Raw genomic sequence first — 18,011 nt, 5'->3', positions numbered from 1 at the left:
TACACTAATATATATTTAATAATTATTTTTAATATTTTATTGTTTGAAATTTAAATTTTACAAAATTTTCAAAACAAATTTTGTTCTCGTGAAAAATTTTTTACTCAATTTAAACAACAAGAAATGTTGATAGAAAATTCTTGTAACTTCAAAAGCTTAAAAATGTTGTAAATTTAAAATTTTATGAAGTTTAATTCCATGAAATTATTATCTAAAATCATTGAAATTATTAAAAATAATTATTTTATATTTCAACCATGAAAATTGATTGCATAAAAAAATTATCATTTAAAAATTTATTTCACTCTAAATAGGCGAAGTTGTTACATTTTAAAAAGTTTTTCCTTTTTGAAAAAAATTATGGAATCTGTTTTTGGACAGAAAGCGTAATTCACGGGCGCGTAAAGATACGGACCCACACTGCACTATCCAGCTGATGCTTGCCCCTGGCCCGTGTCATCTCGGGCCCGTGGCGTATTGGACGGCTTTTGTGCTGAACTCTGAAGAGCAGGCAGCGCCGCCAGTCTCCCTCCGTCTCACTGTTCACCTTCGCCGATCCTCACCGACGCCTTCGCTTCGTCTTTCTCTCTTTCTCTCTCTCTCTCTCTCACGTCTAGAGAAATGGCTTGCATCCTTCCCAACGGTGGAAATTTCTGAATGCACCTCGAAGCCAAGGTTCTCTCAGCCCATCTTCCCTGATCTGTCCTCCTTTTTCACTCTGCTTTTGTTTGCCCTGGCTCTCTCTCTGGATCCACAATTTATACGAACCTTTTGTGTTCGATTCACTAGGAGAAGAAAAGAGAACTTTCTGTGAAATTGTTCGTTCATAAAGCACTTTCCTTTGTCGCACAAGACCATTACTTCACAGATGAGTTAAGACAATTCTTCTTTACACATGTACACACACAGTGGCTTTAGCCAGGGTTCTACAACTCGTGTAGGGTTTTTGTGTTCTCTGCAGGCCCCCCCAAAAGGGGAACTTAATGTGAAATCGTTTGTTTTGTTTATAGAACATTTCTTTTTAGGTTTGATCACAGAGCCCGTTTCTTGCTTCACGGTGAAGCTAATACGATTTGCCTTTATACCTGCATACACACGTATATTGGCATTGGGTTGGCGAAGATGAACTTCCAGCAGAGTGTGGGCTCCCACAGTCCCATTCCCCAGAACCAAGCATCACCCCAAGGCCAAGATCGCCGAAACAACAGAGACACCTGCTTCAGTTGCGGAGAGCAAGGCCATTGGGCTAAAGACTGCCCCCGCAAGCATAATCATATTTATGAGGACGATTGTGGGCATAGTAGGAGGCCAGAGGCTAGCTCTCCACCTCCGCCCACCACCGGAGATTCGGAAACGCCAGTTGTTCAGTGCCCTTGTGGCGCTGGGACTTGCATTGTGAGGATTTCTCGCACCACAAGGAACCCCAACAGGAAGTTCTACGCCTGCCCTTCTAAATCTGTGAGTTCTTAAATCTTCTTAAATTATCTCTGTTTCTTCTTGTGTTTTTTTTTTTTGTTGTGGTTTTGATTTCTGGAATTGTTGTGCTCAGGAAAAAAAATGTAATTATTTTAAGTGGTGTGACACAGTGAAGGAAGGTGACATAAACAACTCTCCTAAACACAAGTACCCTATGTGTTCTTGTGGTGCTGGGATTTGCCGTGTTCTTACTGAAAAAAATGGACCAAATGCGGGTCGAACTTTCTATACCTGTCCGTTAAAAAAGGCAAGTTCTTTGGGTTTTCGTCATTTCTTTAGTCCTTTTTACTCTGTTTTAAGGTGACTCGTGTAGGTGACTCATTTAGGTGATCTCTCTATCTTTCTCCTGGGCGGGTGGGATGTTTTATCAGTATTATTATTTTGTCATTTATGCTGAAGTTTTTTTTTTTTTATATCAATGGTCCAACACCATGTGAAATATTAATTGCATGATTGCATCGCTTTATTTTGACTCTCAATTACTTGTTTATTTGACAAAAAAAGGGTCTAGTGAAGTTTTTTACCATTTGATGTATTAAATCTGCTAAGTGTGGATTTGAGCCCCAAAATGTTACATGGAGTTATTGACTTGAATTGCAATTACTAAATTTGGAGTTTCAACCATGGAATGAACCACATGGTGTTTCTGGCAATGCTTTTAAGAGTGAAAATATTGTTGCATTGAAATATCATATCTTCCATCAATATATGTGTTTTGTTTTGTACTTGTAGTGGGCCTTTTGGATGGCTTTCATGGTTCAAGTATCTGAACAGTCTTCAGTTGGCCTCCCTGTTCGGCCTCTGTGTTAGCATCTTTCTATGGAAAAGAAATGAAAACTCACTGCCCATTTGAAATCTCTTTTTTCCACAGGTCTTGCTTTATATAAAATTCTTATCTATACCCACGAATTTCCAATTTTGAAAAACATTGATTATTTGTGCTTTTGGAGCTAGGTTGCTGATAGTATTACATATGTTCTCTTTAATCAATTATATTTAAATTCATCCCTTCTGTAGTTCTGTCTGTATTTGTACCATTACTTTTTCTATGAGAAGTAATTTCAGCAGGTTGGTTTGTCTCAAAGAAATTTATTACGAGAGAAGAATGTACAAGGAGGACAAGAATTCCTTAGAAAAAAAAGAAAAGGGGAAAAAAATAAAAGTAAAGGAAAGCTAATACAGAAGGAAGAGAAAAAAGATAAGCTAATAAGGCCAACCAATCATGCTGAATATCCAACAAAACCATGCTGGTAAAACACCCTATAGCGAATCATTGAATTCGGTTTTTTCACATTTTTTAATGAGCAGAATGTACATGTTTAGCATGCTGTTGAATTTTGATAACACTGATATGAACAAGTAGACTGGTTAGTCATGAAGTGTCTGCCATTTACTGTCCTTTGACTGGTGTGATTAGCCCGTATTTGTAAGTATTGAAATCATATATTCTTGTTAGTTACCATACAATGTTGAAATGGATCGCTTAGTGTGGTAGTGTTCTTTTTTTTTTTCCTTTCTTTTTTCTGTTTGTAAAATTTATCTGGTTACATAAACCTTTTTACATCATTTTGTACATGCTTTCTAGTATTTCTTTATGTGTATATGAATGTGAATATGCACCATTTGAGCTGAGGATGGCCATCCTATGCATGGTTTTGATGTTAGAAGACTAACCCCCGTTTGGTTTGCAAAATTAGGCCAAGAATGGAATAAATTTCCTGTGTTTGGTTTGTGGAATCACGGCTGTAATCATATTCGCCAGGAATACTAATTCCATCATTTGGGGTGAATTGTGATTCCTGTCCAAAGGGACCGGAATTGGTCCTCATTCCATGGAATCAACCCATTTCCATAATACCCTCCATCCCTTCTCTAATTCTTCTTCTTCTTCTTCTCGCTCACCGTTGCTGCTATGGTGAGCCCTCACTGCCATCATGAACCCTCGCTGCTGCCATGTGCCCTTGCCATCGTAACGCTCACCATCGCTGCTATGGTGAGCCCTCATTGCCATCATGAACCCTTGCCGCTGCCATGTGCCCTTGCCATCGTAGGCCATCTTTCACCATCAACATCAAAACAGCATCTCCACAGTAGTGAGTAACCAAAATTGAATCTGGCATTGCAGATTGTGGTCAGATATCATGGTGGTCGAAAAGCCTGTGCAGCCAGATTCTTCTCTCATTACCTCCATTTTTCTTTCGGTGAGTAACCAAAACAATCATGCATCTCCAGCGAGGTTGTTTTCCAAGTACCCTTACCCATTTGAACTCCCGTTTCCCTCCCCTATTCCAAACCTTCAATCAGCAGCCATGGTGGAAATCATGGCTAACTGGAATCGACAGCCATGGTCTAACAACCCCTCAGGTGAAATTGACAGCATTTCAAGTGATAAAAATCAGCAGCCATTTCAGCCATAAGCAAGTTGCAGCTCAAGAGGGTAATCGAAATCGACAAACATAATTGGAACCTCGTTTTGGCTCCTTGAATGTGCTTGATTTGAGCAAAAACCATGTTGAAGGAAGATTCCTGTGTTAGAAATTTTGAAACAAAACCAAAATCATATTTTGATTTTAAATTTAAAAGGGTATTTTTGGAAAATATCTTATTCTTTATTCCATTCTTATTTCCATTTTGTGTGAGTGTATCCAAACACAAGAATGGAATTTTAATGTTAATTCCATTCCTATCCTGATTCCATTCCCACTCTCATTCCATTTTTATCTTTTTTCATTTTGCAAACCAAACGGGGAGTAATTGTATTGTTGTAATATTTGTAGTACTTAATATAACTATTAGCAATGTGGCTTATTTAATTTTCATTGTTTGGAATGCCTTGTAGTGAATGGTGTTTACAAATAAATTTGTTTTTCAGTCTTAAAACATAGGGTTTTTTTTTTTTTTTTTAACTTATTTAAATGCTAACTAAACATTGAAAAATGGGTGTTACTTTTTCTAGGCCCGATATATATTTTATGGATTTTCTTAGGCGAACATTAAATGAACAGAAATGTTGGCAGATTCGAAGACAAGAATGTTGTGTAGGCTATTTTTGTCGCCCAGTTTAAATTTCCTCTTCCAGGAATTTCAAATTTCAGGCTTACAATTTTTCATGAGTTTTGTCATGGTTCCTAATAGCTGATTTTTGATGCAGGGTCATGGAGCTTGTAACTTCATTCAATGGCAAGATCAAGAAAATACCACGGTTAACCTTAATGCAAAGGAAAGCAGTTGCTTGGGTTCTATGCGATCTACATCAAATGCTCAAAAGGACATAAGCATCATAAACAGTTGCTTAAACAAGGAAAGCACTTTGAGTTCTGAGCATTTGAAGAACATGGGTGATGGCTCGCTAGTGATAGATAACGGCAAACTTTCTCCAAATCATGCACTTGTGCTTGAAAACATGGAGCCACCAAAAGAAGATCAAGAAAATACCACGGTCAACACTAATGCAAAGGAAAGCAGTTGCTTGGATGCTATGCAATCTACATCAAATGCCCAAAAGGACATAAGCATCGTAAATGGTTGCTTAAACAAGGAAAGCACTTTGAGTTCTGAGCATCTGAAGAACATGGGTGGTGGCTCACTAGTGATAGATAACGGCCAACTTTCTCCAAATCATGCACTTGTGCTTTTTGAAGAAAACATGGAGCCACCAAAAGAAGATCAAGAAAATACCACAGTTAACATTAATGCAAAGGAAAGCAGTTGCTTGGGTTCTATGCGATCTACATCAAATGCCCAGAAGGACAGAAGCATCATAAATAGTTGCTTAAACAAGGAAAGCACTTTGAGTTCTGAGCATCTGAAGAACATGGGTGATGGCTCGCTAGTGATAGATAACGGCCAACTTTCTCCAAATCATGCACTTGTGCTTTTTAAAGAAAACATGGAGCCACCAAAAGTGAGTTGGGCGCATGATGATAAGTTTAATAATTCTTCCATAGTGCATAACAATCCTTTAGGCCCTGGGAAGAATGAGGATTTTGTCCTTGACTTCCCTAGTGGGAAAATTTATTCTTTAGAGCAAAATAATCCTATAGGAGATGGGATTGAGAAGAATGATAACTTTGTCCCTCACATCCCTACTAGGAAGCTGGTGTTGCCGCAGACAAATTCATGGGATTCCTTGGTAGAGAACGTGCACCAACTTCACATTTTAACATCTCAAACTGAGTTTCATCACCAACTGGCGGAATTTTGGAAACAAATAAGTTTTGCCAATGCTACTTCCTCTGGTATATGTTGTTTGTTATCTGTAGATTCTTTTGTGTATTTACTCCTTATAATTATTCCCTTCTAGCCTCTTCTTCTTCTTCTTATCCTCATTACAAGTTGCAGTGGGACAATTGAGATAAGTTTATGGTGATGTTTATATTTTAGGTCTTTCATTTCTTGGTTGGTGGGGCAGACTTGCTTTCCCTCCTTCCCGATGCTTATGTTCTTCTCCACATAGGCCTTTTTATTGTTGTAAGTGTTTGGTCTCACTTATTCCTGTTTCCCTCATTTCTAGATTAGTAACTTTGCTCCAACATTGCTCTCACAGGTTTTTTTTTTTTTTTTTCCTTCTTTTGACTCAATTTTTGTTCCTTCGTATGTGGATGCAGTGGGTATTCAAGGATCAATGACACTACCACATAGTTCTTTAACTATTGAATGTGACAAACCATCATTCAATACTGCCGGTCAAGATCATCAGTTTTCAGGTGGGGTTCTTCAAGAGCCATCAGAACATAAAAACCCTCCTAGAATGGTGCAAGGAAATGTCATGACTGGGTTAATCTTAGAGGCATTTAGGCAGGCAGCAGTTCATGTACAGAATGAGCTTATCACTCTTTTGGAGTCTATGGATCCTCTTGATCATGAAGTCATGACGCGAGAGGCAAATTCTGCCTTTGCTGCTTTGGACTGTTTGTCTATTGATTACAGACCCTTCCACAAGCGTGTAAATGAATTTATTTCCTGTGCATCATCACTGGCGAAACTTGAAGAGTGCAACTGGAATAATGTCTCTTCTAGAGAGCTTGTTGGCTGGTGTAATTCTGAGAAGGCACAGTTTGATCGTATTACTCGCATTCATGCTGAAGCAATGGCAGCTGTTACAATCTCTAAAAAAAGCTTTCAATCGCTTCATGAAATGATCTTTTGCACGAGGAACCTGCTTCTTCAGATTGAGAATCAGTTATCGTATTGTGAGGCCAAGATGCTGAACATCGAGACTCAGCTAATTCAAATATCTGAAGACATGTTCCGATACAATCAAATTCTGCAGGCTTTATCCCGTAAAGCTGCAGAAGCTTTAAAAAATGGTAGGCAGATAGAAGCGGAGAGAGTTGCAGCTAGGGCAGCATTAGAGAAGGCAAGGCTGCAGCTTCGGAAGTGAAGTAATTTATCCTTTTTTATGTATAAGCAAGAATCATCTTTGACTATAATGTTGGATGTGATTTCTTATGTAAGTCAACTTTTGTGTAAATTGATGTGTCCTACCCCTATTTCCTTCAGTTTTGTGTTCTCGTGTCTGTGATGATGTACTTTGCTAATGTAAATAAATGTGTGTTTATTTCTTGTATCTCCATTTTCACGAGCTTGTGCCTGCTCTAACGTTTTGTACTTGCGTTCTTGGAGCTTGACTAAGAGGCTTGTCTTGGATTTTGATTAAGAAACCCAAGACCATAGATGTTTGATTCAGCCTTGCACTGTCAGTCTTTCTTTTTTTGCTTTGTTTTGTTTTGTTTTTGAGGTTGGTTGTTGGAGAACAGCGGTAGGAATGCCGTTTCAAAATACCAATATTTTTTACCATCTCCCTATGAAGAGCGTCTGGGCAAAAATGATGTGGCTTTCCACCGCCTGCTCTTCTCTTCTTCTATGGTAGAAACTGGAAGGCCAAGCTCAAGTAAAATACAGCTTCTTGTCTAGCTCATTGGCTTAATATATATATATATCTGACATTAAATTCTGTGAAGTCTTTGCCCTCTTCCGTCTTCTTATGGCTGCTCTGGATGAGAGCAAGAAAGGATCCAGCCGCTAGTTGAGGACCTCGCAGACATCTACCGATATCTACTTCTTCCTAGAAAGCTTAAAAGGCGCCCCAGATACATGGGTGAGTTTCTTTTTCCTCTGTTCTTCGTTTTTTTCGTTTTTCAAGTTGGCTTTGTTCTAGATCACCAGTTGGGTAGTCAACTAGTTGTAGCTGCATGGTGGGTGCAATAGGGAATTATAATAGGAAAATGCAATACTCAATGCTTCACACTATATTCAAAGCACCCATACCCCTGCTTACAGCTGATCTAAAACGTGTTTTTTGTGAACGAAACACTGTAGATTTCTTAAAGGGTTGGCTGGTGTTGTCTTCGGATACCTGACAGTAAGAATTTGACTCCGCTGCTGGTAGTGGGGCTGAATTGCAATGAATCAGACAGAGAAGGGAAGAAGGAAATGCAGAACAGAGGGAAGGCGAAATGGCAGTGTATTTGTCTCGCCTGCTGCTGTGTTTGAATTAGCAAAGTATATATACAGTAAAATGAAAGAATGAAAATCGTTAGAGGCTAACTGTAAGAATAAAAGAAACAGTTATTGCTAACTAATCCCTGTAACAGAATGGAGAAAGAATAAAACAAATTAAATAAATGAAATAAAAACAAGAATTATGCAGGTACTGTTATGCGCAGCTGCCTGCACCAGGTTCAGGTTCCTTCATTCTTCAATAGCCCCCCACAAGGTGGAGAGTAGATGTCTTCTACTCCCATCTTGGATAAGCATGAATAAAAGGCTTGGGAACCTAAACTCTTTGTGAGAATGTCTGCCACTTGCAACTTGTTTTCCACATGTTTTGCTGAGATACAGCCTTCTTGAATCTTGTCTTTAATCAAATGACAATCTATTTCTATATGCTTTGTCCTCTCATGAAATATGGGATTTATGGCAATGTGTATAACTGATTTGTTATCACAGAACAGGGAAGCTGACCGTGAATGAGTAATTTGCAGATCGTTGAGTAGATACCTCAGCCAAGTTAATTCACAGCTCACATTTGCCATCGCGCAATACTCTGCCTCTGCGGAAGACCTAGAGACCACACTTTGTTTCTTTGATTTCCAAGACACTAAGGATCTCCCAAGGAACACACAATAGCTTGTCACAGATCTTCTGGTGTCTGGACAAGCCCCCCAATCTGAATCACTAAAACCTCTAAGATGGATTTCTGAGTTCACTGGATAGAACAAACCCCGTCCTGGTGATCCTTTGATGAACCGCAGTACCTTATGGGCTGCCTGCAGGTGTGGCACCCTTGGATCCTTCATGAATTGGCTTAGAATTTGGACTGAGTAAGCTAATTCAGGCCTGGTTATTGTCAGATACAATAATCTACGGATCAATCTTCTATAAAGAGCAGGCTCAGGAAGTAATTCCCCTTCTTCTTTGGACAGTCTCACATTTTGATCCAAGGGAATCCTTGCTGGAGTGGAGCCAATGGTACCCGAGTCTCTTAGAATGTCCAAAGCGTATTTGCGTTGACATAAGTGAATCCCCCTTGCTGTTCTTGCCACTTCAATACCCAGAAAATACTTCAGCTTGCCAAGGTCTTTAATTTTGAATCGATCATCAAGAGACCTCTTCAATTGATCAATTTCATCCATGTTGTTTCCAGCAATGATTATATCATCTACGTATACAAGAATGGCTGTGAAAGAGCCCTCAACTGCCTTTGTGTACAAGCTGTAATCTGCTTTGGATTGAACATATCCTTGGTGTGTGATGAAATTTGAAAGTTTTGAGTACCATTGACGTGAGGCCTGTTTGAGGCCATACAAACTTTTGTTTAACTTGCATACTTTTCTTCCATTTTCATTGGGATACCCCGAGGGCAATTCCATGTACACCTCCTCCTCCAAGTCCCCATGTAAGAAGGCATTATTGATATCTAATTGCTGTAAGAACCACCCTCTTACTGCTGCAATTGCTAACAAGGTTCTTACAGTAACCATTTTTGCCACTGGGGAGAAGGTTTCATGGTAATCCAACCCCTCCTGCTGTGTATACCCTTTAGCAACAAGTCTGGCCTTATATCTTTCTATGCTACCATCAGCAAGAAATTTTATTTTGTAGACCCATTTACAGCCTATTGGTTCCTTATTAGGAGGTAAATCCCTAACAATCCAAGTGTCATTGAGTTCAAGGGCAGCAATTTCAGCCTTCATGGCTTCGACCCAGTTGGATGATGTACTTGCCTCTAGGTAAGTTGTAGGCTCAATGTGTGAAGTTATGGAGGTCACGAAAATCTTGTGAGGTGTAGACAATCTATCATAAGATATGGTGGCACTTAGAGGAGAAGGCTTACCTGATGAGATCTGGTCCTTCTGCTTGTCCAAGTTCTGAGATGGGGAAATGAAGGATGACTGCTGACATATGAAATCCTACAAATGACTGGGTGCTCTCCTTGTTCTGGTCGATTTTCCGGGTAAGTGTGTATGGGTGTTGTTACCAGCTTCTGTTTCTGGTCTGGAGTTGTTTTGGGAACTGATCTGTTCATTGCTTTGTGAATCAGATAATGCAGCAGGCATTTGTTCAACTTTTGGATTGACATGGGGGCTGACAGTATCTATGGATTGGCTATGAATGGGCAAAGTAGGAATGGAAATGACAGGGTTTTGAATGAAGCTTAACTCATTTGGACTTGGTGGTGAATCGGTGTTGCTGAAACCAGCATTAGGATCACTGATTTTATTCGTTTCGAATGGAAATTTTTTTTTCATGAAACACGACATTTCGAGAGATGAAGATCTTCTTAGTGTCTAAATCCAGAAGTCTATATCCTTTTACTCCTAAAGGATAACCAAAAAAAACTGATTTTCTGGCCCTTGGATCAAATTTTTGTCTTCCATTAACTAAAGTGGTAGCAAAAGCCAAGCACCCAAAAACCTTTAGATGGTCATAGCTGGGTTTCTTTTTGAACAAAACCTCAAAAGGACTTTTATGATTTAATAATGGAGATGGAGTTCTGTTAATGAGGTATACAGCCGTAAGAATGCAGTGGTTCCAATATCTCAATGAAATGCCACTTTGAAGTTTTAAGGCTCTTGCAACATTTAAAATATGTTGATGTTTTCTTTCAACAGTGGCATTTTGTTGAGGTGTCTCCACACATGTCCTTTGGTGCAAAATTCCATGGTTTAGATAAACTCTTTCATGTCAAACTCACCTCCATATGTCACAATGTATCAGCTCAAAGCATTTTTTAGATTGATGTTGACTAGTTGGAAATGGTAGTTTGTGTTGTTTAGCCAAAGGACAAATGAGACATGGGTTATCATCAGAAGATTTTGATATGTTGGTTTTGGTATGTGTGTCAAAGTAAGAGGAATGGCCTAATCTATAGTGCCAGAGGTCAAAGTAATCACTGCTGTTGCTGACAGAAGCTAAGAGGCCAGTTTTGAGGACATGTTTGGATAAAGCATTAGATAAGGCTGAAGGAGAGACTTCCTCTTGCAGCAAATGATAGAGTCCTTGCTTCACTTTACCCATCCCAGTCGTTGTCCAAGTCAGAAGGTCCTGAACATAACAACAATTAAAAAGGAAAACAAAGCAACAGTTTAGTTCTTGAGTCATTTTCTTTGCTGAGATCAGATTAAAAGAAAAACTAGGTACACAAAGAGCATTGTGCAATGTAAGATTCTTGGTGACCTTGATTGTTCCTATATGAGTAACAGGAACAGTCTGACCATTTGGTAAAGCTACAGATGAGGAAATGCTGCTCTGGATGGAATGAAATAAAGATTTGGAGCAGATCATATGGTCTGTTGCTCCAGTGTCTATAATCCAAGGGATTTCTGAGACATTGCTGGATTTGGAAGTAAAAACAGAAGAACATAGAGATATACCAGAAATTTTGTGGTTATTTGTATCTGAGGATGAAGGTGTGAATATGGCATGATTTGCCGAGGGAATGGAAGTTTGGTTGCCTGAGATAGGTTTGAGAAGAGCCAGAAGTTAAGCATAGTGCTCTGGTGTCAATGACATTTGAGATTTGTCTTTCAAAATCCCTTGCTCAGAACCAACAGTTGCATTCACATTTGACAGATTTGTGACAGATCTGTATTTCTCTTGTCCTTTGTACCCTGCTGGGTATCCATGTAATCTGTAGCATTTATCTGCTGTGTGGCCTGACATTTGGTAATGAGAACATGTGAGTTTGTTCGGATTTGCTTTGAAACATCTCTCCAGAGAGTGCCCTGGTATCTTGCAAAAGGTACAATAATACCTATCCTTCCTCTGCATCCCAGCAGATTGTTTGCCAAAATTTCCTTTGCTCACTAAGGCCATAGAGTCACTCCCAAGGTTGTTTGTAGAGATTTCCCTTCGCTTTTCTTCTTGCTGAATAATAGAGTAAACCTCATTTAGGCTGGGAAAGGGCTTGATCAGCAGTATCTGTGCTTTAATAGTTTCGTATGTATCATTGAGCCCCATCAAGAATTTCATTACACAGTCCCTTTGCTGATTTTGAACGACAATCCTTAACCCTCCACAGGTACAGTTAGGAATTGATTCATAGTTGAGTAATTCATCAAGCAAGGTTTTGAGTTTAGAGAAGTAAATGCTCACTGAGTCTTGATCTTGTTTGAGGTTTGTGATGCCCTGCTTCACCTCAAAAATTCTGGGAGCATTTTGCTAAGCAAAGCGTTGCTCCAGCTCCAACCAAAGTTGATGCGCAGTTTTTGCATATGTGGTGCTGGATTTGATATCAACCGTCATTGTGTTCTGCATCCACGTTATCACGATATCGTTGCACCTCAGCCAATGTTCCATCAGAGGATCATTGGGGTCAGAAGGTTCACAGATGGTACCATCAATGAATCCGAGTTTGTTCTTGATCCACAAAGCCCTCTTCATGGATCTAGCCCAAGAATGGTAGTTGCTGCAGTCCAAAGTGTGTGTGACAAGCCTGGCACCCGAACCATCGTTCCTGCCAATAAAATAGGGACTGGTGGGTTGCGTTGGGTCGTGAGGAACAGCTGCTGGTAAATTGATGTTTGGTGGTGGATTTGGAGGAGTGGTTTGGCTGGTATTGAAAGATTCATCCATCGTGCTCTGATACCATGTAAGAATTTGACTCTGCTGTTGGTAGTGGGGCTGAATTGCAATGAATCAGATAGAGAAGGGAAGAAGGAAATGCAGAACAGAGGGAAGACGAAATGGTAGTGTAATTCTCTCGCCTGCTGCTGTGTTTGAATTAGCAAAGTATATATACAGTAAAATGAAAGAATCAAAATCGTTAGAGGCTAACTACAAGAATAAAAGAAACAATTATTGCTAACTAATCCCTGTAATAGAATGGAGAAAGAATAAAACAAATTAAATAAATGAAATAAAAACAAGAATTGTGCAGGTACGGTTATGCGCAGCTGCCCGCACCAGGTTCAGGTTCCTTCATTCTTCAACAGACATGTTCATTTGAATATTAGTTGCTTCATTATTTTTAGAGTAAAGTTGTTCAATCTTCTGCTTTAATTTTGACTTTTGCTTCTTAAATCTGCCCATACCTTGTGCCTTTTGCATTACCATCTTTGAAATTTGAGGCTTAAACTTCATCATGCTTCTCCCAATTAGTTAATAATTTCAAATCACATTACTCTCAACACACTGATATGAGATTCTGTTCCTGCCTTTCCAGCTTGCATGCTTTTTCAAGTCCTTGTAAAATTTTCCAGAATATGCAGAGCAGGAAAAAGGAAATGGAAATATCGATCAAACAACCATGCTTGCATGATTTTGTGATTTTAATGAAAAGGCCAATGACACAAAATACTTACCCTTGTTTCGAAGTTTGGAGTTTGGACTTCAGATTTGGATGTGTGCATTTGAATACGACGTCAAGTAAAATTATATTTGAATTTCTTTTCTTATGCAGCTCTTAGAATCAATATCTCAGAAGTGTAAAGAAAATGAAGAAAAAAAAATTCCTGGCAAATAGTTACAGTATTTTTTAAAAATATTTTATAGCATTTAATATTAATATCGATTATTTGAAAAATCATAAATTTTATTTTCAAAATTTTCGTATAAACATTCAAAATTTTTTAAGAATAATTTGATACTGATAATTTTTTTAAAAAGAAAATAAAAAATAACTCTTTTCATGACTAAATAGGTATTTTATTTATCTATAATTAATTCTCAAACAATTATGCATCTGGCAAAAGTAAGCATATTTAAAATATTGATCGACTAAACGCACCTAAAAAATAATGTTCAAGATTATTTGTTTATTTAATTGAGTGAACATGGAACCGTACAAATAAGAAGCTAAACGACAAGAAGCAAGTGTTCTTTAACGTTAGAGACATGTATAAATACACTTCTCGAAGAGCCAAAAAGAAATATAACAAGGTAGAATTCGAGAATTGAAAAAAGAAAGTATCACCTTTGATACTCTTACTTAAACAAGCATATCATCGAGCATAGTGTTGCTTAAACAAGCATACTATCGAGCATATGCAAAGCGTATCAACTTTTTGCATACAAATTTATAAATGAAAATTATGAATTTAAAAATGAACAATTAAATTAATAAATTTAGAAAATGTGAAGGATAACAAATGTTTAAATGCAAAAAGGAAGAGTAGTGGGAGAACCTAGAATAGTTTTGGCACCATTGAATTTATAGACAACCTAGAATAAACATATAGATACCTATTATGAAAATATACATTTGTTTTATTTTTTAGTACATAAAGAAAATAAATTTTAAATTTAAATTTAAGGAGGCATCCTAAAACGAACATAGAAGCACCAAAAAAAAAAATTTTTGAAAAAGGAAAAGAAAATATGAAGAAATTCACTTTTTTCATGTTTGGTTATCAAAGAATGTAAGAAAGAAAATAATAAATATATCAAATTAATCAATAAAAATATGATTTTATACATCATTTACATTTGAACTTTTAATCATATTAAAATAAATTTTCATTTTAAGTAGTGTTTGGCATTGAGGGGAAATATAGTGGAAAATGAATTTCCTTCTTGTTTTCCTTTCCTTTCCTTTTCTGAACCAAAATCCTTAATCCAAACATGCCCTAAATGTCAAGAGAAATTTTTGAAAACTTTGTAACCTGAATGCCCCATTTAGAGTTTGAAAAATGTTGGGGAAAGAAAAAGAAAATACTGTTGTAAATGAAATAAAAAGAGGAATACAAATAAAAGTTTTAAGTTATAAAAATTCAACAGTCTAATTATTCAGGAAGTAGATGTTGCTAATCATCTTTATAGAGATCCAGAAAATAATAACAATTAAATAATAGAAAGAAAGAAGGATAAATGAGAGAAAAAGGAAAAATTCAAAAAGAAACCAAAGTTAGGGTTCGCCAACGAACTACCTGGTTTTGTCGACGAACGTCTTTATATGGTTCGCGGAAGAGTTTCATTGTCTGGTCAACAAAAGGATATCGAGAGGGAAAATTCAGACCCTTCGGTTCGTCGACGAACTCATCATCTTCGTTGACGAACTCCCTTCATAAGTTCATCGACGAGTCCACGTGTCTCGTCAACAAAGCCACGTGTCCAGCGACCTATAAATATACAAAAGACGGATTTTGGCGAGAATCTCTCTCTTAGCTTTCTCTTTCTAAAATTTCGGCCAACCCTCCTTCTCTCTTCATTTCTCGCTCCGATTCACCCCGTTTCGACGATCAGAAGTTACCACGATAATCCTGGGGTAATTCTCTACAACTTAACCGAAGTAGAATTTTGATTTGAGAAGTTTAGGCACCATCCCAAAATCAGGGTACGTAGGTTATTTTAGGATTTATATAGTTAGTAGGCTTTTCTGAACCCAAATCTTGTATTAGATGAAAATATACGAAAGTTTGAGTTGATTGAAGTAGGGTGTTGTGATTTCAAGGTTTGGGTTTCCAAACACCACAGGCATGGGCTGAAGATCCCAGTAGGTGTTTTCTCAGGAGCTTGGGTAACGTTGGTAAATAATTAAGTAGTTTAGAATTTTATGGATAAAAGAGATATGTGAGCCTGAAGAAAAGAAGGGTATTATTATTTTGAGTTTGGGTTGATTGAATTAGGAAATGTACATTATTTTAAGGTTTTGGAGTTTAGTACGTGGTGGGCGTAAAAATAAAGTTGGAGTTGGGCCTCCCAGTTAGTGAGGTATGGGAAATATGCTATGCTAGTAATTGTAGGAATTTTTACTAGTAAAATATATGTATTTTGGGATATGAATTTTAAGGTATAAAATTATGTGTTTTCAAGGAAATTCTACAGATTATAAATTATCTTTATTATTAGAAAATACGGGTTACAGTTTATGAGTCTTATTTATTTAATTGTGTGGCATGAATAAACATCAGTTCATAATAAAATTTACACAACTTTCAAAGTATCATGATTTACAATATATATAAATAGAAAGATGTTTTATAGCATTTTCAGAATACCATGATATACAGATTTCAAAACCATAATCTTTAGATTTTACAGTTCATTCAGATAAGCTCTTACAGTGTTATTGTAACAACCTGCTTAATTTTCATATATATATATATTGTAAGTACCTGAACCGTGATATATGGATCAATTATGTAAAAGAAGGGTAAATTGGTAAATTGAGCAGAATTCGTCCATGAGGCCAGATTTCGTCGAAATCGGGGATCTCAGGCTCGTTGATGAGGCCACTGCTTCATCGAGGAAGGCAATGGCAAACTCGTCGATGAGAACGACAATTTGTTGATGAGGGCGGCCAAGTCAAGGGCTATAAATGTCAGTTTCCATTGCTTTTAAGCTAAGTAATCTCAAAATATCCTCTCCCTCTCTCTCTCTAGAACTTGAAGAACTCTCTCTCTCTAGTTTTCTTTGCCGTTTGTCACTTGATTCATAAATCCAATGTTACTGGAGGATTAGGGAAGGATTCTCTACGTTTCTAGCGGATCGGAATCTCGTTTTGAGCGTTTTCGGGTTTCAGGCTAAAATCGAGGTAAGGCTCGGTTTTCATTTCTGATTCAGAATATGTGTAGTAGTACGAATTGTAAGCATGTATTGTATTGTGGTTTGTAGGTTTTGAAGTCTCGGTTCATAGTTTTGGAAACCATAGAGTTCGTAGTTGGATTTCGGGTTAAGATAAGGGGATTTAGTTTATATCAGTTTATTTTCGAAATCGAGATCGGTAAGCTTGTAGGCTACGATTGTATGTATGGTTTGGTAACTTATTTGAGAAAATCTATTGGGTAAAAATACGGGATTTTTGGGTTACAGTTATTGGGAAAATTTAGGGATTTCGGGTATCATCTCTACTTTGTTTGGAAAACCGTCCGTTTTGTTTAAACTGTATTATTGAGATGACTGTTATCCATATTTGCATAAACTGTATACTTGAAATGGAAAATGATATAATTTGCCGCAAACCAGATAAGTGTGGTATGTATGGTTGTATGTAGTTGTTCCAGATAATTGTAAAATAGCTATGTGGCGGCTTATTACCGTACGTTGAAATGTATAGGAGTGTGAGCTCCAAAATGATTCTAGGTTTTGTGAAATCGGCTAGTGGCAGCTAATTACCGTACGTCGAAACAATTATGTGGTGGCTAATTACAGTACGCTACGCCATGTACCAGTGTGAAAATCGTGGGCGAGAGTGTCCGGCTCTATATCTGAGGGTGTGAAATATCACTACATATCCCGGCTGGTCATCGAGGGGTGTGAGTTACACGGTATTGGCAAGTAATCACTGTGAAGTTTCGGGTTTCATGGAGTAGTTGCGTGTTGGCTATGTAATCACTATGAGACTTTGGATTCATGGAGTAGTTGTGTACTGTTGTGAACTACATCGTATTGGCAATGTAATCATTGTGAAGTTTCGGGTTTCATAGCGTAGTTGCGTATTAGTGCGACGACACTGACCGTATGTTTTGGGTATCGTATATACTGGAATGCATTTGTGAAAATACTAAAACTGTATGGAACTGTTTTCGAACTGTATCGTATTGTATAGTGTTATGTTTTGCGTAAAATAACATTGGTATGCCACACACTGATATAACCTGTTTTCTTCCTTACTGAGAGGTGTCTCGCCCCGAATGTACATACAATGTTTTCAAGTCCATCAGGTAGCTGTATTTAGCATCCTAGCAATCGGAAGCGGGGGTGTCTTTAGCTGCTGTTAGTACCTAATTAGGTACGAGATGTTGTAACCAGGTTGTCGTGATGGTTTTTGGTAGACACCCGGAGTATGTATGGTATTTATGGGATTGTATACCTTAGTGTTGTATGGATTTATGTATCCTAGTTTTGTACAGACTCTGGTATGGTATGTTATATTGATTGATGAAGCATTTTCCATTGTGTAACTAATGAGTATGGATGCTTATGTGTATATGTATAGGGTATTTGTGTACCTCATGGGGTTGGGTCCTTTTATCGTATTGTATCATGTATGCTTGAATTGATACAGAGACAGGTTAGGTTACTATATTCACACCTGAGACCCATATGCGGGTTCGGGGCGTGACATATATATATATATATATTCCTTAAAT

The 18,011-nt window shown here is 37.7% G+C and overlaps 1 protein-coding gene across 1 annotated transcript; it reads left to right on the top strand.

Moving 5' to 3' along the window:
• Window positions 1–359: 359 nt before the first annotated feature.
• On the top strand, window positions 360–7,045 carry LOC131168550 (uncharacterized). The gene is made up of 7 exons (XM_058128061.1): window positions 360–675; window positions 790–872; window positions 1,011–1,458; window positions 1,550–1,723; window positions 4,628–5,714; window positions 5,860–5,946; window positions 6,084–7,045. Exons 1-7 carry the CDS (start codon window positions 658–660, stop codon window positions 6,857–6,859), a joined length of 2,673 nt encoding a protein of 890 aa, XP_057984044.1. The 5' UTR covers window positions 360–657; the 3' UTR covers window positions 6,860–7,045.
• The last annotated feature ends 10,966 nt before the right edge of the window (window positions 7,046–18,011 follow it).

The sequence above is a fragment of the Malania oleifera genome, chromosome 11 (assembly GCF_029873635.1).
Source record: "Malania oleifera isolate guangnan ecotype guangnan chromosome 11, ASM2987363v1, whole genome shotgun sequence".
Lineage (NCBI taxonomy): Eukaryota > Viridiplantae > Streptophyta > Magnoliopsida > Santalales > Ximeniaceae > Malania > Malania oleifera.
The sequence above is the reverse complement of the archived record's forward strand: the minus strand, read 5'-3'. Positions and strand labels throughout refer to the sequence as shown.

Excerpts from the sequence above, each read along its gene's own strand:
- LOC131168550 (XM_058128061.1), top strand. Across the intron at positions 873-1,010 it reads GACCATTACTTCACAGATGA|AACATTTCTTTTTAGGTTTG; the intron begins GTTAAGACAATT and ends TTTTGTTTATAG. Across the intron at positions 5,947-6,083 it reads ACATAGGCCTTTTTATTGTT|TGGGTATTCAAGGATCAATG; the intron begins GTAAGTGTTTGG and ends ATGTGGATGCAG.